This window comes from Tursiops truncatus, chromosome 2 (genome assembly GCF_011762595.2).
Source record: "Tursiops truncatus isolate mTurTru1 chromosome 2, mTurTru1.mat.Y, whole genome shotgun sequence".
Taxonomy (NCBI): domain Eukaryota; kingdom Metazoa; phylum Chordata; class Mammalia; order Artiodactyla; family Delphinidae; genus Tursiops; species Tursiops truncatus.
In genome coordinates this window covers 15,253,406-15,279,178 of record NC_047035.1, presented here as the reverse complement: position 1 = coordinate 15,279,178, position 25,773 = coordinate 15,253,406, and the positions used below count along the sequence as shown (strand labels likewise).

At 34.9% G+C, this 25,773-nt stretch overlaps 1 protein-coding gene across 4 annotated transcripts in view; it reads right to left on the bottom strand.

Annotated features, from left to right (window-relative positions):
• EML5 (EMAP like 5) overlaps nucleotides 1–25,773 on the bottom strand; it is a 162,643-nt gene that overhangs the window by 116,298 nt on the left and 20,572 nt on the right. For all 4 annotated transcript variants that reach the window (XM_019919245.3, XM_073800143.1, XM_019919251.3 and 1 more), the window contains exons 2-6: nucleotides 14,229–14,388; nucleotides 5,704–5,802; nucleotides 3,817–3,885; nucleotides 2,228–2,413; nucleotides 184–319 (exon numbers count right to left, since the gene is read on the bottom strand). In XM_019919245.3, the coding sequence (XP_019774804.1) occupies nucleotides 184–319; nucleotides 2,228–2,413; nucleotides 3,817–3,885; nucleotides 5,704–5,802; nucleotides 14,229–14,388 (650 nt within the window). The remainder of the gene's footprint in view (nucleotides 1–183; nucleotides 320–2,227; nucleotides 2,414–3,816; nucleotides 3,886–5,703; nucleotides 5,803–14,228; nucleotides 14,389–25,773) is intronic.

Here is a 25,773-nt window from a genome sequence, read left to right as displayed (position 1 = left end):
TGGTCTTCAGGCAAAATTTCTCCTCTTCAGCAGAAGGATTTTAATTAAAATGTATATAGTATGAAGGGGCAAATATAAGTCTTATTTATTTTACAAAACATACTTTTAAGTTTACTGAAAGAAACCAACAACCTTGGTATATTTAGAATTTGCCTAGTAATGAGATATTTGTTTTGCTATTACCTTTGTACCCCTGGTCTGTCTCCCTGAGATCAATCACAGTTATTGGTTTAAAAGTTAAATCCCAAAGACGAATACAGCCATCTCTGCCACCAGTAGCAAAGCCTTCTTCACAAGCATTCATGCTAAAAATTCCTGCCTAGAAGAGGGAATAAAATAATTTAACAATATATACTTTTTAAGAAAATACACTATATATGATGGTAGAAATCCACTTAAAAATTTTTTATATGGCATAGGAATAATCAAATACATCAGAAACATAAAGGATAATCTAGAAACAAATCTATGCATATATAGGAACTCAATATGTGACCAAGGTGGTATTTAATGAGATGGGCATAACATAAAAGAAAATTCAGTTAAACCTTATACCATATATAGAAATGAATTACACAAAAACAAAAACATGAAGACCAAATTCTAAACGTAAAAAATGAAACAAATATATTAGAAGAGTCAGAACACTTACGTAACTTTGGGCTGTGAGAGAACTTTTTTTAAGCGTGGCAGGTTACCCACCAAGGCATAAAGGAAAAATTTTCAATTTTTCATATGAGAAAAGATATCGTAAAAAAACAAACTGGGGAAATATTTGCATTGTATATGACTGTCAAAAGGTTAATATCCCTAATATGAATAATATTGAATATGAATAATATTGAATAATAATATTGAATATGAACAAATGAATAAAGGAAAGAAAATCCAACAACAACAGTAACAAAAAAAGAGTACAGGATAAGAAAAGCCAATTAACAGAAAAGGAAATTCAAGTACAGCTGACCCTTGAACAATGCGGGTGTTAGGGGTGCCGACCTTTGTGTAGTCGAAAATTCTAGTAAAACTTAGAATTGGACCTCCACATCCAAGGTTCTCCATATCTGCAAGTTCTGCGGTATCCATGGATTCAACCAACCACAAATTGTGTAGTACTACAGTATTTGCTATTGAAAATAATTTGCATACAAGTGGACCCTTGTAGTTCAAACCCATGTTATTCAAGGGTCAACTCTAGTCAATAAATACATGAAATTTCACAAATAGACAGGAAAGCAAACTAAAACAAATAGTTATTATTTTTCACCCAGAAGACAAGCAAAAATTTCCAAGAGTGGACACAACCTCTGCTGATGAGTATGAGGAAGAAACTGGTATTTTTATATATTGATGGTAAAAATGTGAATTGCCACAACCTTTGTTAGAATCCGCTATTTCTGGTCTTTAGGCATTTTGCTTAAAGCAAGTCCTGCTCTAAGTGGTTCTTTAATATACTTAATATGTAATATATATTGAATAGTGATTCATATTAATATATGTATCACTTTTCTACTTGAGATTGTCCTGCTACCAATATGGCAGCTCTGTGCTCTCTAGCTCCCCTCACTATGTGAGGGACTCAACTGCTAAAAAAGCCCAAATCAAAAAACACTGAAAGGTTTTTGTTTGTTTGTTTTTAAAACTTTTTTTGGCCATACCGCATGGCATGCGGGATCTTAGTTCCCCGACCAGGGATCGAACCTGGGACAGCCAGGCAAGTCCCTAAAAGGGACTAAACACTAAAAGGCTTTAACAACAGCTTTTTTTTCCTGATAACTTATTTATATGAAAATCTCATGAAGTACAAAAATTAAATTCCTTTGCCACTCACTTAATGAATCAATGATATTAAAATTAAAAAGTTAATTTTATCCTAGAGCTATCCCCAAATTTCCCACTGGTAAATTGGCTACAAAAGCACTAGCTTTATTCTAATGTGGTTAATCTAGGATACTTTTAGGTTAAATTTAACAAACTTTTTTTCAACAATGAAAAAGACACCATACTAAAGCAATGGTTTGAACAAAATAATAATTATACTAATTTAATTGCATAATGTTTCTTCATTGAAATCTTGAAAACAAAAACAAATTAATTCAATTGTAATAGTAGTTTTCAAGTTACTGAATTGAACAGAAAGTCTGCTATATTATGGAACCTTTTGTTCTAAGACAGGAAGGTAAGTAATTAATACCTAAAAGTATTTAAAATATTTAAATATACTTACAGTATGAGCTCCTTGTATTGTTCGTATAAGATTAATTCCTTTCCAAACATATATATCCCCATTGAGTGCACCAGAATATGTTAATTCATCCCTTGCACAGGCCAGGCACAATATTGTCTGAAGGTCACCAGTCTTACCAAAGACCCCTCGTTTTGGGGTCAGAGCATTTCCACATAAACTCCAGAACTAAAAAGTACATAGTATAATCGAATTACCAAAGAATGCTCATAATATAACCAAAAACATTTCCAATACTTTGATGCTATATTAGAGCAGCAGACTAGAAATTACCTAAGAAACTCCCTTATGATACAATAGCGTTCAATGTTCACATCCTCATCTTAGTGTTGTCATTAGCTATGTTATAGCAGATAAATCACTGTTTCAATCCTTACTGTAATAAGGGGGGGTTGAACTAAACTATTTTAAAAATATGCTGTGTTTCCCTTAGGTTTCTGGAAAAAAAACTACATAATCTTTTAGACAGATTAAAAAGTTGGGAAGGGTTAGCAATGAAAATGAAGCTAATGTTCATTTCTTCAGTCACACTGGCAGTCACATTTCAAACGCTCAAGAGCCACATCTAACTAGTGGTTACTCTATGGGACAGCACTGATGTGGATTCTAGAACAATGGTTCTTAACTCCTGCTGAGCATCAAAATCATTTGGATAGCTGGGCTTCACTCTCCAGAGATTCTGTCTCAATTTATTTCAGGGGGGGGTTCAGGTATATTGCGTCATTAATTTCCCCCAGGTGATTTTAATATGCAGCCAAAATTGAGAATCACTAATTTAGAAGAAAAAAATAGACTGAAATTGGGACTTACTGAAAGGAAGAGAACCAGCTATACTTATGCACAGAAATCACGGAGATTTTTAAATTTAAAAATCATACATTGATTAAAGCATTCATTAGCTATTTGAATGGATAAGTGATCATTTTTAGTTCTTTAAGGCTTCAGATTTTAAACTTAGATCTTTAGGTCTTAGAATAAGATCTTGAAGATCAGGTAAGATCTTTTAAGTACATAATATTAATAAATCATATTACTTTAAGTGGCACAATTTACTTATTATAAAGTTGAACTTATTCTCTGGGCCTAAATTCTTTATGCAGAACTATCTAATGTGTATACTCCTGCCCTGCCCCATATTCATTTCTTTCTTTCTGCAAACATTAACTTTACCTGAATCCACATAAAAGAACAAAAACCCTCATCATGAAGATTTATGTTTGACTTCCCTATCTTCTTCCAAAAATGAACAAATCATTCCAAATGTGTATCTTTCTTATTTTTAAGCTTTACAAGTAAAGGAACTGCTCAGCTTTGAAAATATCAGAGAGCAACATACTAATCTCTTTTTCATCCACCTCTGTTTCTCTCTGTCTCTCTCTCACTCTGTCTCTCTCTCTCTCGCTCTCTCTCTCTCTCTCTCTCTATATATATATATATACACCCACGCACGTTGTGTGTGTATGTGTGTGTGTGTGTGTGTGTGTGTATATATCCTAAATTGTAGTGTGATGTGTGCTTAGTGGCAGAGAATAAATAATCATGACTATTATAAAGCAAGACCCTTCTAGTACCTTGATATGTTTTACACCACAGCTGACCAGTTTATTTGGCTGGTACACATCCCAAGAAATATCAAATATCTGTAAACAAATCAGATTCATGGTTAAAATACTTATTTCCAGAATCATTTAAGAATCCTGTCCAAAAGCCCAAATAGCCCCAAACCCTACATATCATAAAACAATATTCCTCAATAAATAATAATCAGAACCCTACACTTCAAGATCCTATGAGAAATAAAGTATGTAAATGATAAGGAATAAAAACTATTTCTTAGTTTCTATGAACCATATGAAACTACTAGTGGAATGGAAATTAACATCTCTTTCTAATTTTTAAAAAAAATTTGGTCTATAAATAACAAGAATGATTCAACAGAAACAGGGAATGAGGCAGGTAAGTGCATAATTTCTAAAGAGGAAAGATAATTAAGAGAACATACACAACACTTATACAGCCAGAAATAGAGAACATTTTTGTAGCTTTCTATCACACAGAATTACTTACATAAAAGATCCAAACATTTATTTCACAGTAAAAATTCTGTTTCTAGTTTTCAGTTTTTTTAAATTGTTTATGGGTCAAACAAAACTAACTTACATTTTGGAGATCCCCAGGCTTCATTTTTTTCTAAGGTTCCATAAATTATAAATACACACAAACAATTTTTGTTACAAAATCAAACAAGAAAAAACCCAGCTGAAATAAAATATGCATTAAATATATACTTAAAGATAAATGAAAGAAAAATTAATATTTGAAAAATAATCTCATAACAGATAAAAAACAATTCTGCTATCTGGTAGTCTTTACCATGTTTCTTTGATATCTGCCTGCATAATCACCTAATATGCTTACTACCTCTAAAAATTTACCAAGTGATAGTCTTTAGTGATAATGAAGAAAGAATACATCTTATAAATTAACATTTAACAACTCACCATACATTTAATATACAGATTAAATGAAAAACATACTGATGCACCTTTAAAATACTAACCACAAAAATACTTTTCAAAAATTCCAATGACAGTACCATTTTTCATAGTAATCAGTCTACTAACTAAGTCCAAAGTACTAATGTGTGAAATGCTTTGATCTAAGTACGTCAGAATACACAACTGTCTAATAAAATGTACCTAACACTTTAATAATTATCTAAATCGTGTTTGCGTATAACAGGCCCCTCTGAGAATCTGCTGAAAACCAAGTTTATTTTCCAAAATGCAAATACATTAAAATTTTTTATACAATTTTTACAGATTCATAGATTTTCCCCAAATAGAATCAACGACTGTAGCTCCTGTGTTGGTTCAGGTTAGGTGATTATGCAGACAGGTGTCAAAGAAACATGGTAAAGACTACCAGATAGCAGAATACAGCAGATACACCAAAAAAATCACACATTTTAAAGAGTTTAAGACAAAGTATTCATTATATTAATTTCATACAACTTGGAATAAGGAATGTATTTTTAACAAGTTTCCAAAGTGAAAAATGTTAGGTCTCTAACATAATTTCAAATTCATATGTGCAACAGTATTCACCTTAACTATGATGCGTATGTGATAAATCAAACTGAATAATAAATAGAGCCTAGGCATGAACCATTCAATTTTTAAATTTAGGTTTGAATAACTTAAAACTCATCATTTTTGCCAAAGCAAACACTGGGTTAAAGGTTTTATGCTAAAACTATACATATCAAGTCATGTTTTTGAGTACCACAATACATATACGCATTCTAAAATTTTATGAGTATTTATAACTGCATTTAAAATTTTAAATTACACATGAGCAACTGGCAATAACAAAACACAGAAATATAAAATCTCCTGACTCTTCTCTGGCTTTTTCCCACGCAGTACCCATTAGAAACTCCAAAGGAGAATACTTACTCTATCTGTGTGACCTGGAGCCATAGATAACATTTTTCCTCTTTTCCAATCCCAAACGCAAACTGCATTCTTTGAATCAAGTCCAACTGAAACCAAGCGCTGAATTATGTCCAAGAAGACCAGGGAGCAGGGGGAATAAAAAAGTAAACAAATAAAAAAGGAACCAAATTATAAATGGCAAACAAATTCTACTCATGGGTATTATAAACATCAAAACTTACACACTTATATTTTATAGACCTCATAGAGAAAGGCTGGATGTATTTCATCTTGTTCATATTTGCATATATGTGTAGTTCTTCATATGAGAAACAGAAGAAAGACTTCCATTTCTAACAGTAGGATTGACAGAACACCCTAAACATCTCTCCTGCCAAAAACTAAAAATGCTAGATAAAATTAAAAAACATCTTTTTAAATGCACTGTTGAGCTGTCAAGGAATTAAGAAATCTGAGAACAAAAACAAAGTGATTTCCTATGGGAATCCTGGAAGTAAGAGAGCTCCTATACCCACTTTACTCTAAAGGTATCAGCTAACTCCTGGTAAGCCTAATTTTTGTTCTTCAGGCTAAAGAGGAATAGGAGATAAAGTTTAGGGCCTGCCCAAGGTAGGGATTTGAATTGCAGACATTTGACTAAAGCAGTAACTCCTCAGAGTAAGGGAGAACAAGAAACCATCCCTTTTCAAAGAAAGGGGCAGTGATGCATGAAGGGGAAAAAAACCCTCCTGAAAATATGTAGCCACAAACAACCTTCACATGGTTGTAGGGCCTATGTCCACATGAATCATGAATCCTTCAAATGAAAAATTTCATTCAGAGTGGTCCTAAGGGTTGCAGAGTTTTCAAGCATTTTCAACTATGTGGCACAGGCAAATATAAATCCTATATGGAGGACTGATACATCAATCCATCCCTCGAAGAATTCCTACAAGTAGCAAGTCAATAAAAAATAAACTTAAAACAAACAACCCCCACACCCAATAACCAGAGGAAATAAGGGACCATGAGTGAGAATCAGCAAGTCACCAGAAACAGAACAATCAGTCTTGAAAAGTATCAGACATTGGAATTATCAGATAATATAAAATAAGCTTAATATGAGTAGAGAAATAAAATTAAGGCTTCAAAATATCTTCATATGAGACAAGAATGGGAGACCATAAAAAGTATCCCAGCAAATTTAAGGAAGCAAACAATTTCTAGAAATGAAAAATAAATGAAATTAAAAATTCAGTGGAAAAAAGAAAAAAATACCTCAGTGGAAGAGTTATATAGGAGATTAGAGGGAGATGAAGAGACTGAGCTGAAAAGAGGGGACAGTGAGATGAGAAGTATGAGAGAGGTTAGGAAACATGAAAGATGGCCTTTGGTCATGAAGGAGTATTAGGGTCTGAACTTGCCCCCCTGCCATAAACAACTAGAAAACTGTACAAAATTTATAAAACAAATATTTTTGGACATTCTTAACAGGAAGTGAAGCACTGTAAACCGTGAATGAGGGGGAAGCAAACAAGGTAAGTTCTGCAATTGCCCCAGCCTTCATTTAGGTGGCATTTTCCAGACTATAGCACAGAAAGGTGGAAGCCAAACAGAGCCCAGAAGACTTGCTGATTTGAGAAGACAGAGCCTGAAGTTCAGAGAGGCCAAGATGGCTAGAATTTGCAGAGCAGAAAAAGAACTCTAGAAAATCTGTTTATGGGTCCCCTTGAGAACACCAGTTCTTGCATGTATAAGGTGAAATCCATGAGGCCATGAAAAGAACAAATTCTGAAAAAAAGAACAATTACTGGGGAGCTAAAGCCAAACAATTCCCAGAGATCATAAAGGGTCAGGATCACTCAAATTCCCAATAGCAAGAATGGAGGTATATCCTCGAATTCACCGTGTATTCAGTAGAGATTCCAGGAGGGTCACACCATAGTAGTGAAGTTAAACCAGTGGTCCTAGAGGAAAAGCTACTCTAGCCTTGACCAAAAAAAGCTTGAAAGCAAGCTTTTCAAAAGGACCAAACTGATCGACAAGGAACTTAACTACCTACAAAAACAATGTCCAACATGCTTTAAAGGGATACAACAAAATCCAGCATTCAGAATGTAATATACACAATGTCCAGCATCCAATAAAAAAAATTACTGAACATGTTAAAAAAGAGGAAAATGTGACCAATAACCAGGAGAAAAATCAGTTAATAGAAACAGACCCAAGAATCACAGAAATGATTAAAATTAGAAGATATTGGCTGTTAAGATGGAAATGTTCAAGATGCTCCAGAATTATTTTAAAACAAACACATAAAGAATAAAAAGAGAAATGGAAGATATAAAAGAAAAACATGTTGAACTTTAAATATAAATGTTAAATTATCTGAAATGAAAATTCACTCCAAAGGATTACCAGCAGCTTAGACAATGAAGAAAAAATAAATGAACTTGAAGACACAGCAACAGAAACTATCAAAAATAAAGCACAGAAGGAAAAAGGGAACAAAGTAACAGAGCCTCAGTTACCTTTAGAAAAATTTCAAGGGGTCTAACGTACAGGTAATTGTGATTCTAAAAGGAGAAGAAAGATGGAAGAAAAGAAAAACAAAACTGAAGAAATAATGGCCAAAACTTTCTCAATTTGATAAAAAACATAAACCCACAAATCTGAGACGCTCGATAAACTTCAAGCAGGATAAATCACACACACAGAAAAAACACATCCACACACATGGGCATCAAACTGTTGAAACCAGTGCTAAAGAGAAAAACCTTAAAAGTGGCCAAATAAGAGAGAGAATTTTGGTGTGTAAGGACAAAGATTTAAAAATAATCCTGGGCTTCTCATCTGAAGCTATGCATATCAGATGACAATGAATAACCTCTCTAAAGTGCTGAGGGGGAAAAAAGTCAACACAGAATTATATACTTACCAAAAATATCTTTTGAAAACTGGGTCAAAATTAAGTCTTTTTCAAATAAACAAAAGATGAGAAAATTCATCAACAAATCAGCACTATAAGATATGATACCAGAAGTTTCTTCAGGCAGAAGGAAAATGATACCAAAGAGAGACTTAATTTACACATATCAATGAAGAGTACCCAAATGGTAAATATGTAAATAAGACTTTTCTTACTTTTAATTTTCTTTGAAAACTAACTGTTTAAGGAGAAATCACAACAGTTATAATGGAGTTTACAAAGCATGTAAAATGAATGAAAATGAAAGAAGTAAAATGAATGACAACAATAGCACAATAAACAGAAGGAGAAAAAAGAAATAGCAGAATACATATTTTCCCGTATTTTTTCAAAGTGCACAGGAAACCTCATGAAGATCACAAAATTGTGAATTACAAAATAAGCCTAAACAAATTTTTAAAAATTAAAATACAGAGCATGTTCTCTGACAAAGACAGAATGAAATCAGAATAACAGAAAGTTGTGCAGAAAGTCCTCCAAATATCTGGCAACTATCAGTACAATTCTAAGTAACCGCAGAGTTAAAGAAGAAATCACAAGGACCCACCCACAACACGTACTTTGAAAAGCACTGGTTTAGAAGCAGGGGTAGGCAAATTATAACCCTCAGGTCTGTACCCTGCTTTTCGTAAATAAAGTTCTACTGGAACACAGCCACACCTATTCCTTTATAAGGTGTCTATGACTGCTTTCACACTACAATGCAGAACTGGATTAGCTGTGACTCCAGCTACTGGAGTAGCTGAGACTGCATAGCTCAAAAGCTTAAAATATTTACTATCTGACATGTTGTAGAAAGTTTTGCCAATCTCTGGTTTACAGCACAGATTCTGGTACCAGACTGCCTAGGTTTAAATACCAGCTCCATCTCTCACTAACTGGATGACCTTGGGCAGTTATTTAGCCTCTCTGTACCTTAGGTTCCTCACCGCCTAAATAGGGATAATGAAAAAAAACCTCATAGGGTTAACATATATAAAGGAATTAGAAGAGTGCTTGGCATAATTATATAAACGTTTGTTATCATCATCATTATTATTATGTTCCCATGACCATAATTAACTTTAAGAACCCATGCCCTTCACCCATCTGAATGAGAAATGTCATTTAGTACCTAGCTAGAAAGTTTCCACATAGTAAAATTACTATCTAAGTCCCCAAATGGGTAGAATGAATGGCTTGCATAAAAAGATACAGAATATATTTTGTATCTGGCTCTCCATGAAGTCACACTTGCAGAGAGTCCAAATGAACTAGAGGAGATGATTTGCTCCTCCTAAGAGTCTTTAATATTTGGGAACTAGAGAGTAATCAGCAAATATCTAGCTAAAACAAAGATATCTACCTCTCGCTATAGTATACTATGTAGAGATTAAAATTCACAAGACACGTATAAAGTGAGGAACAGTCAGAGAGGCACTGCCCTTTCTATCAATGCCTCTTCTCTCTGGCTAAGTTCATCACACACAAAGTGAACCACAACTGGTCAAAAGCTTTAAAACTCCATGTACCTCAATAGAGCCCCAGAGCATCTGGCTCTGCACAGGCAGTAACAAAATAGACCTGGGAGCACTTCCTCTGTAGCCCTGATAAACATATCATGGCCAAAATCAACCTCCCTAACAACAGGTTAAGTAACAGCAGAGAGGAAAAGATAAAAATAACTAAGCAAATACTACCCACTCTCTTAGCTTTCTATCATTTTTTACTTCATCATCCTTTCTCACAGGTGAGGAAGAGCATAAAGAAAGTTTTCCAGTGAAAGCAATGCTGGAACCATATCTTAGAAGATAGAGACAGTCGGGTAGAAAAATAAGAGAAAATTCACTTAAGGCCAAAGGATACCAAGATCAGACAGCTCATGGTGCTTTCAGGAAAGAGCTAGTACTTTGGTGTGGCTGAGGGGAGGAGTTGCCAACGGGGAAGTGGCAGGAGACAAGACTGGAGAGGTAGGCCAGAAACAGGAGAAAGAATGAGCTTTGTTTTTTAATGAGTTAGAATAAAGAGAGAACTCAGTTTGAAACATGTAATAAATGGTATATCTATACGACATTCAAGGAGAGTATATGGAGGTGAGGAGAGAAGCTGAGGCCACTGTTAACTGACACAGGAGTTAAAGTCATGGATCTAGTAATCACCTAAAGAGAATAAGTGAAGTGAGGGGGGCTGGGGAAAGGAAGGCTACAGACTCCTAGGAACACTGACATTTAAGAAGCAGACAGAAGGAACAGCTCCTTTCAAGATAACTAAGAACTAACAGTCAGATAGGGAGAAAGAAAACCAGATAAAGAAGGCTCTATCCAGCTTCCCAAATTCCTCCCTGATCCTATTCCCAAACAAAATCTTGGTTGTGTCCATTAATTAAACCGGAAGTATAGCTGACCTTGAACAACATAGATTTGAACTTCCTGGGTCCCCTTACACACATATATTTTCCAACAGTAAATACTACAGTACTACAGGTTCACAGTTGGTTGAATCCACAGACGTAGAGGAACCGTGAATACGGAGGGCCGACTACAAGTTATATGCGGATTAACCCCTGTGTTGTTCAAAGGTCAACTGTATTTATTAAAAAGTTCTAGCACACTAAATACTCAAATGAGAAAAGTATCTTAATAGGCACAACTAGACGAATTCCATGAGTTCCTGCAAGTGTGAAACATATTCAAATAATAGACAAACGTAAAAGATTCTAATATGGGGGTGGGGGGTCCTTGTGATCTCAGTATTTATTAAGTGAGGACTAGTTGTTACAAATGTTACAAAGTAAAAATCACAAATTTTGCAAAATATCCAGGACTTAATGTAGTAAATATTGGTCAATTCATAAAGAAAGCCATCAGAAATTAGGATCTGGCAGAGCAATGGAAAAGATGAAAACTCGAAACTAATACAATAGGCACTTGAGATATGTCTAGATATCAAGAGATTACTAAAAGGTCCTTGGAAAAATCAGTGAACTCCTTTAATATTTTTGCAAATACGACTCTTCATAATCATGTACCAGCATATAATCGACAAAGTTAGGCTAAAAAATTAACATTTTATTCTTAGTTCATTCTATAAATTAGCAGAGTTTTAACTATAACTTAGATTTTGTTAAATATGGGAATGTGTTTTTATAAATTATCATTGTGTTTTCAAGATAAAGTATCAAATTCTCCTCCTCCTACCCCTCTCTACCATTTACTATGAAATTTTAATCTCTGTTTGATGTGGATTTATATAGCCTTTTCATGCCCTAATTATTCTCAATGAGGCAGACTTCCAGTATTAGCATGGATAGTCAATCCATTTAGAAGAAACCCTCTGGGGAAAGAAAATTCAGCATACTACCAACAGGGAGACTCATTCATTGGATAAACCTTAACTGATCATTTACAGTTTCAAATCTAGTAGAAAATGCAAAAATTATACAGTATTTCCTAATTGGTATTTCATAAACAGTTTACAGATATTAGTGAATAAATAGATATGTTCCCAAATATATTTCTTAACTAAAGCATCTTTCATTAACATAATTTCAGAAATACTCTTAACTTAATCTTCAATTGGCAGCAGTTCCTTACAAGTTTTAACTGTACTTAAGATGGATGAATTCCTTCTGAAATATAAACAACCACCTCCTAAGTTCCATGTTTGGGAAGCAGTAGAGCATTGCGGTTAAAAACATGAGCTTTGGAGTGTGACTGACCTGGGTTCCCGCTCTGGCTCCATTTACTAGCTGTGTAACCTGGGGCAAGTTATTTAACCTCTCTAAGTCTCAGTTTCTTTATCTGTAAAATAGAGATAATAATAATATCTATTTCATAGGGCTGTTGTGAGGATTAAATGAGATAATGTAGGCTTAGCACAATGTCTGGCACTTAGTATGTGCTCAATAACTTTTAGCTATTATGTTTTTTATAAGCTTACATTTTAAAGTAGCACATTCTTATGAAGATCTGTGAAAATAAAATGCATGTACCCAAGACTTTTCTTATATGTTGCTTAAAGTAAGCAAAATTTAAAGCTTCAACTAGTAAAAGCTATGGGCATGATTTCTCCTTGTATGTAAGAGAATTTCCTCAGCCATGCAATGCACTGCATTTAGAAAGGGCAATTTTAAAATTAAGAAGAAAACATCTATATTTAAAGTATACAGACATTTATAGTTAAACCATTGTGGATATCATAATACCTTTGGTAAATAATTCTAAAAAACAACTTTGTTGGTTTGTTTCATAAAATATAATTTCCTGTGAAGTAAGCAAAGAGTGTTATTCTCTTCCTTTTAAAAAGGAAAATGAAATTTTGATATGAGGACATTAAGGGACTTGAAAAATAACAGAAAAATGGGAAATGAATTAAGGTTCTGGAATTGCCAATCACTGCTACACAGTGGTTCTAAACCTAGAAACACATTTTTTCCCCAAATGAGAGGTTCGAGTTACATCTTTATAGATCTCTTACCGGACTCTAAACAGAAGGTATATTAATCTATGCTACTCAAAGAAGCTATTTCTCAGAGTTGAAAATAAAACATCTACTGGCTGTCATTTTCAAGTGACTAGAACAAAACGTAATCTGTTTCTGTAAAATATAGATCTACAAAATTAATTTTAAGAATTAAAAAGCAGACAACCAAAATTCTTCTAAAAGTTAAAATAATTTTTAAAGTCTAATTTCACTATAAAACTTTTAAAGACTATAAGTTAACTAAATCTGCAAAACCCAACTTCTTATCACTTCTTAAATATGTTTTAGGTACAACAAGTTCCATGAAAGCACCACAAAAGAGCTGTTGGCTTAATTTTTTAAAAATCGATGACTAGAAGTAAATAATAATTTGCAAATTGATTAGTAAGTGGAACAAAGATTACACCTTTTGTTATGAACTTTGATTTTATATAAAATAGCTCATATTATAAAAACTGCATTATTTTCAATTAAAAATATAATTTTGGGCTCCCCTGGTGGCACAGTGGTTGGGAGTCTGCCTGCCGATGCAGGGGACACGGGTTTGTGTCCCAGTCTGGGAAGATCCCACATGCTGCGGAGCGGCTAGGCCCGTGAGCCATGGCTGCTGAGCCTGCGCGTCCAGAGCCTGTGCTCCACAACAGTGAGAGGCCCGCGTACCGCAAAAAAAAAAATAATAATTTTAATAGAAACCTTTAAAATAACTAAAAATTAAAATGTTTACAGCTCTACTTAGAGAAAGTGAATTTTCCTAAAATATCTTCCATCTTTCCTATTAACATATAATACGTGGAAAAGAGTTACATGTAAAATTTTCAAGAACAACCAGGTAATGTTCCACCGAGTCAGAATCACTTTGGCTCTAATAGTAGTAATTAATTCAACTGAAAAGTTCTTGATACAATGAAATAAAAACTCATTATTATTCTTATTTTTCTTATATATATCTACCACCCACCCCCTCTACCCACCTCCACCTTGAATAAATGCTTTTTGTCAAATGCTTTCCAATTTAATATTTACAGATTTATAATAATTTCTTATAGTATACACTTTAAAAACACAGTTTACAAAAAGAAAAAAAATTATCACATACCTGTCCATCTAAGTCAAATGCTAAGCAAGCTATACCATGTGTATGAACATCCTTTAGAACTGATATGGTCTGCACAGTGTATGAATCCCAAACACAGATATAAGGCTCTTTCCCAACTTGTCCTGTTGCCACCAATACTCGTTCAGGATGCAATGCAAGGCTGCAAAATAAATAAATAAACAGATTTAAAACTGCTTACAGAGCTGTTATATCAATGTGAAAATTAGACTTTAGTTACTTATTTACTTAAAATAATTTGGCCTTAAAATAACTTGCATAAAAATCAATCTTAAGAGTTACTACTTCAGTGGTATATGTAATAAACAATTATGATAGACTTCATAATCTTGTAATATGATATAGTGTGTGTAAACTTTTCAAAAAAAGAATTCTCACAAGTAGTCAACTGAACCACAGCAATGAATCAGTAGCAACCCTACCACGTGCCAACTTCTCATCTGGTATTCATCTCATCTGTTTCAAGCCCTCTCTCCCATTTACTCTTTTATTGTATAAAGTTAGACCAAATGTTAGTGTCCAAAAATAGCACTGAGTAGCCCTCCTATTATAACATTAATATTAAATTACAAATCCCATTTAAAAAAACAGAAAGGTCACCCATAATTCACAGAAAGTAGTCTGTAAGTCTTTAAAAACAAGACAAAGACCAAATAGTTGGTAATGGTTTATGTACATCAGTAGAAGGCAAGCAATGAATATAAATTTCTCCTTGATAAATTATTCCACAAGTATATTTAGATGATCAAATTCTCCTTTGGGAGAAAAAAAAAATCACTCCGAGCATCAGGGTGGAAGATGAACTGAAAGAGGGAAAAGTTAGGAGGGCATTAAAACAGAATTAACAGGTTTGATGTACAGAGTAACAGAAAGGGAACAGTCTAAGATGACTCTTGGGTTTTTGGCTTGGGCATCTGGATGGCCTGGAGTGGTATCATCAAGTCAGGGAATACTAAGTGAGAAATTATGGAGAGAAAAGGTAAGCGGGAATGGAAGGTTGGTTCAACATATTAAAATCAACCAATGTAATAAGTATATCATGTTAATAATAACACCCAAACCCCCACACATGTTCATCTCAATAGATGCAGAAAAAGCATTTGACAAAAATCTAACCTCTTTCATAGTAAAAAACACAACAAACTAGGAATTGAAGAGAATTTCCTCAACCTGAAAGGGCATCTATGAAAATGCACAGCTAATATCACATTTAATTGTGAAAGCCTGAAAGTTCCCACTATAAGTACAGGAACAAGACAAGGATGTCAGCTCTTGCCACTTCCCTTCAACATGATACTGGATATTTTAGCCAGGACAATTAGGCAAGGAAAAGAAATAAAAGAGAGAAGTAAAACTCTCTCTACTTGCAAATGACATAATCTCATACATAGGAAACCCTAAGGAATCCACAAACAACAACAGAATAAATCCCAAGTAGAGCTAATAAATGAGTTCAGCAAGGCTGAAGGACATAAGATCAATATAAAAATACAAATTGTATTTCTATACACTAGCAACAATCTGAAAATTAAATCGAGAAAACAATTCCACTTATAACAGCATCAAGAAGAACGAAACACTTAGGAATAAATTAAACAAAAAGGTACAAGACTTATATACTAAAAACTACACAATACCATTAAAGAAATGTTAAGAAACTAAATAAATGGAAAGAAATCTCGTGTTCTTGGAGGGCCATATTATTAAGATGGTATTACTTCCCAAACTGATCTACAGAGTCAACACAATCCCTGCCAAAACACTAGTTACCTTTCTTGAAGAAATTGACAAGCTGATTCTAAAACTCAGAACAGTAAAAACAATCTTGCAAAAGAACAAAATTGGAAGACTCACACATACCAATTTCAAAACTTACTACAAAACCACAGTAATCAAGACAGTATGGCACTGGCATAAAAACAGACATGCTGATCAATGGAACAGAATTGAGAGTCCAAAAGTAAACTGATATATTTATGGTCAATTGCCTTTGCATTAATAAGAAAGGTCTTTTCAATAGATGGTGCTGGACATCTGAATATCTAGAATGAATCTGGACCCATACCTCAAACCATATACAAAAATCCACTCAAAATATAAAAGCCAAAACATAGGCATAAATCTTACTTAATTTGGATGAAACAAAGGTGTCCTTAGATCTGACACCAAAAGCAGAAGTGATAAAAGAAAAAACAGATAACATGGACTTCATTAAAATTAAAAACTTCTGTGCTTCAAAGGACAACCATCAAGAACATAAAAACACAACCCACAGAATGGGAGAAAATATTTGCAAAGCATATATCTGATAAAGGACTTGCATCCAGAAATCCAGAATACAAAAAAAAAAAAAAACAACCACTCAACAACAAAACCACAAACAACCCTATTTTTTATGTGGACAAAGGATTTGAATAAACATTTCCCCCAAGGAAATTACCAGTAATGAAACTCCCAACAAGCAAAAGCCCATCACCAGATAGCTTCACAGGTGACTTCTACCAAACATTTAGATGAGAGTTAACACCTATCCTTATCAAGCTATTCCAAAGAATTGAAGAGGAAGGAATACTTTCTGAACTCATTCTATGAGGCCAGCATCACCCTGATAGCAAAACCAGACAAAGATATGACTAAACAAGAAAATTACAGCTCAATATCACTGAAAAGCATAGATGCAAAAAATCCTTAACAAAATATTAGCAAACCATGATCAAGTGGGATTTATCCCAGCGATGCAAGGATTTTTCATTACCTGCAAATCAATCAGTGTGATACACCACATTAACAAAATGAAGAATAAAACCCATATGATCATCTCAAAAGATGCAGAAAAAGCTTTTGACAAAAATTTAACATCCATTTATGACAAAAACTCCAAGAAAGTGGGCATAGAGAGAACATACCTCAACATAATAAAGGCCAGATATGACAAACTGACAAATAATATTATACTCAATGGTAAAAGCTGAAAGCATTTCCCCTAAGATCAGGAACAAGACAAGGATGCCCACTCTTACCACTTTTATTCAACATAGTAATGGAAGTCCTAGCCACAGCACTCAGACAAGAAAAAGAAATAAAAGGAATCCAAATTGGAAAACAAGAAGTAAAACTTCACTGTTTGCAGATGACATGATACTACACATGGAAAATATTAAAGATGCTACCAGAAAACTACTAGAGCTCATCAATGAATTCGATAAAGTTGCAGGATACAAATTAACATACAGAAACCTGTTGCATTTCTATACACTAACAACGAAGTATCAAATAGAGAAATTAAGGAAACAATCCCATTCATCATCGCATCAAAAAGAATAAAATACCTAGGAATAAACCTACCTAAGTAGGTAAAAGACCTGTACTTAGAACTATAAAACAGTGATGAAAGAAACTGAAGATGACACAAATTGATAGAAAGAGATACCACGTTCATGCACTAGAAAAACCAATATTGTTAAAATGATTATACTATCCAAGGCATTCCACAGATTTAATGCAATCCCTATCAAAATACCAATGGCATTTTTCACAGAACTAAAACAAATAATTTTAAAATTTGTATGGAGACACAAAAGACCCTAAATAACCAAAACCATCTTGAGAAAGAATAGAGCTGGAGGAGTCAGACTCCCTGACTTAAAACTATAGTACAAGTTAAAGTAATCAAATCAGTATGGTACTGGCACAAAAACTGGCACAAATCAGTATGGTACTGGTGGGATTTGTGCACAGATCAATGGAACAGAATAGAGAGCCCAGAAATAAACACATGCACTTACAGTCAATTAATCTATGACAAAGGAGGCAAGAATATACAATGGAGAAAAGACAGTCTCTTCAATAAGTGGTGCTAGGAAAAACTGGACAGCTGCATGTAAAAGAATGAAATTAGAACATTCTCTAACACCATATACAAAATAAACTGAAATGGATTAAAGACCTAAATGTAAGACTAGATACCATAAAACTCCTAGAGAAAAACATAGGCAGAACACTCTGACATAAATCGCTGCAGTATATTTTTGGATCCATCTCCGAAAACAAAGGAAATAAAAGCAAAAATAAATAAATGGACTGTACACCTGAAACTAACACAACATTGTAAATCAACTGTATTCCAATAAAAAATTTTTTAATTAAATAAAAAAAGGAACCTAATTAAACTTAAAAGCTTTTGCACAGCACAGGAAACCACTGACAAAACAAAAAGACAACCTACTGAATGGGTGAAAATATTTGCAAATTATATGACTGATAAGGGGATAATATCCAAAATATATAAACTTAACATTAAAAACAAACAAACAACCCCATCAAAATAGGGGCAGAAGACCTGAATAGACATTTTTCCAAAGACGACATTCAGATGGCCAACAGACACATGTAAAGATGCTCAACACTGTTAATCATCAGAGAAATGCAAATTAAAACCACAGTGAGGTACCACCTCATACTGGTCAGAACGGCTATCATCAAAAACAACACAACAGGGCTTCCCTGGTGGCACAGTGGTTGAGAGTCCGCCTGCTGATGCAGGCGACATGGGTTCGTGCCCCGGTCCGGGAAGATCCCACATGCTGCGGAGCGGCTGGGCCCATGAGCCATGGCCGCTGAGCCTGCGCGTCCGGACCCTGTGCTCCGCAATGGGAGAGGCCGCAGCAGTGAGAGGCCTGTGTACCACAAAAAACAAACAAACAAAACAACACAACAAATATCGGCAAGGATGTGGAGAAAAGGGAACCCTCGTACACTGTGGGTCAGAATGTAAATTGGTGCAGCCACTGTGGAAAACAGTTTGGTGGTTTCTCAAAAAACTACAAATAAACTACTGTATGACTCAGCAATTCTTCTCCTGGGTATATATCCAAAAAAACCAAAAATATTAATTCAAAAAGATACATGTACCCCAATGTTCACATAGCAGCGTTATTTACAATTGCCAAGATATGGAAGCAACCTAAGTGTCCATTAACAGAAGAGGTGTTTTATACACACACACACACACACACACACACACACACACACACACATACACAATGGAATACTACTCAGCCATAAAACAGAGTGAAATTTTGCCATTTGCAGCAACATGGATGGACTTGGAGGGCATTTTGCTAAGTGAAGTAAGTCAGACAAAGACAGACAAATACTGACTGTATATCATTTACATGCAGAATCTAAAAAATACAACAAACTAGTGAGTATAACAAAAAAGAAGCAGACTCACAGATATAGAGAACAAACTAGTGGTTACCAGAGGGGAGAGGGAGGTGGGGAGGGGGAATATAAGGGTTGAGGATTAAAAGGTACAAACTATTAGGTATAAAATAAGCTACAAGACACGGGGAATATAGCCAATGTTTTATAATAACTATAGAATATAACCTTTAAAAACAAAACCCCATGAGTTCATACTGATACCTCCAATTTTATTTTATTTATTTTTTTAACATCTTTATTAGGGTATAATTGCTTTACAATGATGTGTTAGTTTCTGCTTTGTAACAAAGTGAATCAGTTATACATATACATATGTCCCCATTTCTCTTCCCTCTTGCGTCTCCCTCCCTCCCACCCTCCGTATCCCACCCCTCTAGGTGGTCACAAAGCACGGAGCTAACCTCCCTGTGCTATGCGGCTACTTCCCACTAGCTATCTATTTTACATTTGGTAGTGTATATATGTCCATGCCACTCTCTCATTTTGTCCCAGCTTACCCTTCACCCTCCCCATATCCTCAAGTCCATTCTCTAGCAGGTCTGCATCTTTATTCCCGTCTTGCCCCTAGGTTCTTCCGACCATTTTTTTTCTTTTAGATTCCATATATATGTGTTAGCATACGGTATTCGTTTTTCTCTTTCTGACTTACTTCACTCTGTATGACAGTCTCTAGGTCCATCCACCTCACTACAAATAACTCAGTTTTGTTCCTTTTTATAGCTGAGTAATATTCCATTGTATATATGTGCCACATCTTCTTTATCCGTTCATCTGTTGATGGACACTTAGGTTGCTTCCATGTCCTAGCTATTGTAAATAGAGCTGCAATTAACATTTTGGTACATGACTCTTTTTGAATTATGGTTTTCTCAGGGTATATGCCCAGTAGTGGGATTGCTGGGTCGTATGGTAGTTCCATTTTTAGTTTTTTAAGGAACCTCCATACTGTTCTCCATTGTGGTTGTATCAAGTTACATTTGCACCAACAGTGCAAGAGGGTTCCCTTTTATCCACACCCTCTCCAGCATTTATTGTTTGTAGATTTTTTGATGATGGCCATTCTGACCGCTGTGAGATGATATCTCAATACCTCTGATTTTAATCCAAAACCACAGGGTTCATTTAATAAGGTATGCCTGTAAATAAGGTTCTTTCCTTATTTACAGGCATACCTTGTTGTACTGTGCTTCATCGATAGTGCGTTTTTTACACATTGAAGGTCTGTGGCAACCCTGCATCGTGTTAAGTCTATCAGTGCCATTTTTCCAACAGCATTTGCTCTCTTTGTGTCTCTGTATCACATTTTGGCAATTCTCATAATATTTCAAACTTTTTCATTATTATATGTTTGTTATGGTGGTCTGTGATCAGCAATCTTTGATATTACTACTATGACTCACTGAAGACTCAGATAATGGTTAGCGTTTTTAGCAATAAATTATTTTTAAATTAAGGTATGTACATTGTCTCTTTAGACACATGCTATCACAGACTTAGACTACAGTATAGTATAAACATAACTTTTATATGCACTGGGAACTAAAAAATTCGTATGACTAACTGCTGCTGTTTTCGCTTTAGCAGTGGTCTGGAACTGAACCTGCAGTATCTCTGAAGTATACCTGTATAATTTCTTCCTCCAAGAGTGGAAGGCTTATTAGGCTCTCATAATCTGAAGTCTATTTATTTATTTAATTTTAGTATATATAAAGCTGTTTCAGAATTGCTAGCCCTGTGAGAAACAATTTTACTAACCAGATTATAGCATTATCTACAGTTATCTTTGTCTTCATTCTTATAGTATTCAGTCCAGATATTTTTTCAGATTTTTAGGTTAAGCTTCTCCCTGTAAAGCCCAGCAGTGGAGAGGAGAAAGCTTGTGAAACTGTGGTTGGAATTTGTTTTTCTATTTTTACTTATAGTTATTTTTTCAGTTTTGGTATTCTCTGTTTAAATAATGGTGAGACTAGGGTTTTGCATAGAAACATCATAGTTGTGAAGTGAATTCTGCATTGTTTAGGGAAAAGATTCTGTGAGGTTACTACATACCTGCCTCTGTCCTCAGTTACCTGGAAGTTTGAAAAGTTTTAAATTTAATGAGGCTCAATTCATAATTTTCCTTTCTGGAAGTCACACTTTTTATGCCCTATTTCCTATACTTCTTCTCAGAAATATTATAGTGTTAGCTTTTACATTTAAGATATATGGCTCAATTTGAGTTAAATTCTGTATATGGTGAAATATAGCTAAGGTTCACTTTGTTCCACATATGGATATTTAACTGTTTTCAACATTACTTGTTGAAAAGACTATTTTTTGAGCATATTTTATATGCTCACAGAAATCATCCAGTAGAAAAATCATCAAAAACATTGATACAGGAGACAGAGAGAATTTCTGGAACAGGGAAAAAAGGGTGGGATTTGTGCACAAGTAGAGGGATTAATGTGAGGAAGGAGCTGCATGTATTGCTGATGGATGGGGGGAATCTGAAAGTTCTCTTCTGATAGCTCCAAGTTTCTTAATGAGAAAGAAAGCAGGAGTGTTTTTCCAAAAATCTTGAAGTTAACTTAATATATTAGAGTTAAGTTTTATCCCACATATTGCCTACTAAATTGCAGAACATATAGGGGTACTCAACAATGCTACAGATTGATTTGGGAGAAAGATGGTAGAAGTAACCATTTCAAGGCGTATTCCTAGCCTAAAACATAGGTGACTACCCATCCATATTGTGACATCATCATTTGAAATACATGGAAAGAACAGATTCCTTTTAAGTTCCTTTTCCTATTACTATTCCTGAATATTAGAAATTAGGTAAGAGCACTGTCATCAGATCTGACAATCACATAAGTTATTTTAAGCATTTAATCTCTAAATTTATCATAACTATAAAGTAGTAACACAATAAACAAACATAAAGGGGGCTGTCTCCTTCAAGACAGTTATTTTCATATATTTCCCTTCTTATACACAATTGTGCATCAGTTTCTTTAAATCTATGCTCACAAATCTTAAATGTGCATTTTTACATGGTAACATAGTCCTTTTAAACCCTTAGCTGATAAATTTTGTGTTTTCCTCTCAACCTCCAAGCTCCTCATGAGCACAGTCCTCCACCATCAACTTCCTCCTTTGCAGCTGATAAAGCTGCCTTGTACTCAATGAATAAATATAGATGGAATTAGAGAAGATTACTTTGCCCTCAACAAATTCACTAACCTAAGTGCAACAGTTACAGCTGACTCTGCCCTCCCTCTTGTAAAATGGAAGAAACGTCTCTAACCCACACACTCTGCACTTGTGCTCTGGATCCCGTTCTCTTTACTTTCAAGTAAAGGAAACTTATTTACTTTATTCCTAGAGCTATGTTTTCTGGAATTATTGCTTCCGCACTACTGAGTCATTCCTATTAACACTCAAATATACTTAGTGAAAAACACTCCCTTGACCCTTCACAGTAAAACGCCTCAAAAGAGTTGTCTCAATTTTTCCACTCCCTTTACTTTCTCCACATATTCCAACTAAGCTTCCACCACTTCTCCTTCACTAAAATAGTTGTTTTCAAGGTCATGTGTGACCCTGTCAAATCTAATGGTCAACTGTATGTCCTTATTTTCCAACACTTTTCAACGGTATTTAACACAAATGACCACTCTTTCCTTTTTAGAAACACTTTCCTCTCTAGGCTTTCCTGATTCCATAATCTATTAACCCACCCTTCTCTGTCTCGTTTGCTAGGCCCTATCTTCCACACCCAACCTCTCAATGCGAAAGTGTCTGAGGGCCTTGTCTTGGCTGTCTTCCCTTCCTTTCCCAGCTGATTTCATCCAATCCCATGACTTTAAAAGCACATATATAGTGATAACACCCAAATCTATATCTGCAGCCAACAGCAACAGATGTGTCACGGGCAACTCACACTTAACACATCCAGCATTTTTTTCCTCCTTAATTACCCCCCAATCCACTTCTCATCTTAGTAAATGGCATCACTATCCGCTCAGTTGCTCAGACCAAGAATCTAAATTTAATTCTCACCACCTCTCTCTTTCTTATTATTCATCACACACATTCTATTAGCCTGTCCTATTGACTCTATCATCACCCTCATCTTCTCTGCTACAACCCTAATCTGAGCCACCTGCCCTTCTTCCTCTATTGCTCCCCTTTAGGGTCTTCTTAACATAGCCAGAGTGATCTTTTAAAAGAATATAAATTTCACCTAGTTAAAATCCCCCAACAGCTTCCTATTACAATTAGACTAAAATCCAAACTATCTAACTTGGCACTTACAAGGCTCTACAAGATATACCCTCACCTACTTCTCAAACCTCAATTTCTACTATTCTCCCTTTTGTTCACCACACTCCAGCCACACCGGCCTTTCTGTCCCTTGAAAAGGCCAAACTCATTATACTCGCAAGGTCTTTGTCTAGAATGATCTCCCAAATCTTGCGTCGTTCATATCATTCATGCTTCAGGTCAATGTAACTTGCTTAGAGAAACCTTCCTAGTCATCCTAACATATTCTACTCCATTACCCTATTTTATATGTAGTTATCACTGTCTAAAATTACTATCGTGCACTTATTATCTTACTCTCCTCCACTAGAATGTGTACTTCATTAGGACAGAGGATTCCCCTTTTTCTTCATATTATACCCTAAGCGCCTCGAACAATAATGAGCACACAGCAGGTATTCAATCAGTATTTGTTAACTGAATTTCCAAAGGAGCTGCTAGTGTTAAAAGAAATTTTTAAAAATGAAATAATCCTCAATACAGAAAAATCCTTATGTAGCTTTTTTGTTCTTGAATCCTTATTTATAACAGTAAAAACCTGAAAACCACCTAAATGTCCAACATTTAGAAATGGTTAAATAATTATGGTACAATCACAGGATGGACTCTCATGCAGTCATTAAAAATGTGATTTTTCACAGTACTGGAGAAAAGTTATGCTATAATGTTAAATAAAAAGCACAGAATCCAAGATTTTACATATAATGTAACCTTAATTACTTTAGAATACATGTATCAGACACAATCTGCCAAACTCTCACAAGAAGAAATCGATGATCTCAATAGGCCTGTATCTATAAGTTGAATCAATAATTAATAACCTTGAAAACAGAAAGCATCAGGCTCAGATGGGTTCACTGGTAAATCCTACCAAACATTTAAGGAAGAAATTATACCAATTCTCTACAATCTCTTTCAGAGAACAAAAGCAGTGGGAATGCTTCCTAACTCATTTTATGTGGCCAGCATTACCCTAATACTATAAAACCAGATAAAGACATCACAAGAAAAGAAAACCACACATTAGTACTTCTCATAAACATAGATGCAAAAATCTTCAACAAAATATTAGTAAATCGAATTTTAAAAAGTATAAAAAGAATTATACACGACAACTATGTGGAATTTATCCCAGGTATGATTAAAAAATCAATTGATGTGGTCCATCATATCGATGGACTAAAATAAAAATCACACAATCATATCAATATATGCAGAAAAGGCATCTGACAAATGCCAATACCCATTCATGATAAAAACTCAAGGGAAACCAGGAATACAGAACTTCATATCAACCTTATGAAGAGTATCTACAAAAACCCCACAGCTAACATCATATTTCATGGTGAGAAACTCTTTCCCACAAAGATCAGGTGCAAGTCATGAATGCCCCCTTTTACCACTCCTTTTCAGTACTGTGCTGGAAGGCCTTGTTAATGCAATAATGCAAGAAAAGGAAATAAAACGTATACCGACTGGGAAGGAAGAATAAAACAGTCTTTGTTCGCAGATGACATGATCATCTATGTAAAAAAAATGCAAAAGGATGAGCCAAAAGAATTTCTGGAACTAAAAAGCAACTATAGCAAGGTTGCAGGACACAAAGTTAATATACAAAGTTAACTGCTATCCTATACACTGAGAGTGAACAAATGGAATTTGAAATTTAAAATGCAATACCAGACTCCCTCTTGCGAGAGCACTGGAATCACAACTAACTGCTGAACAATCATCAACAGGAGGACACTGGAATTCATGAAAAACATGCCCCACATCCAAGGACAGGGGAGAAGCAGCAATGAGATAGTAAGAAGGGCGCAACCACAATAAAATCAAATCCCATGGCTGCTAGGTGGGTGACTCACAAACCGGAGAACATTTATACCACAGAGGTCCACCCACTGTAGTGAAGGTTCTGAGCCCCATGTCAGGCTTCCCAACCTGGAGGTCCGGCAACAAGAGGGGGAATTCCTAGAGAATCAGACTTTGAAGG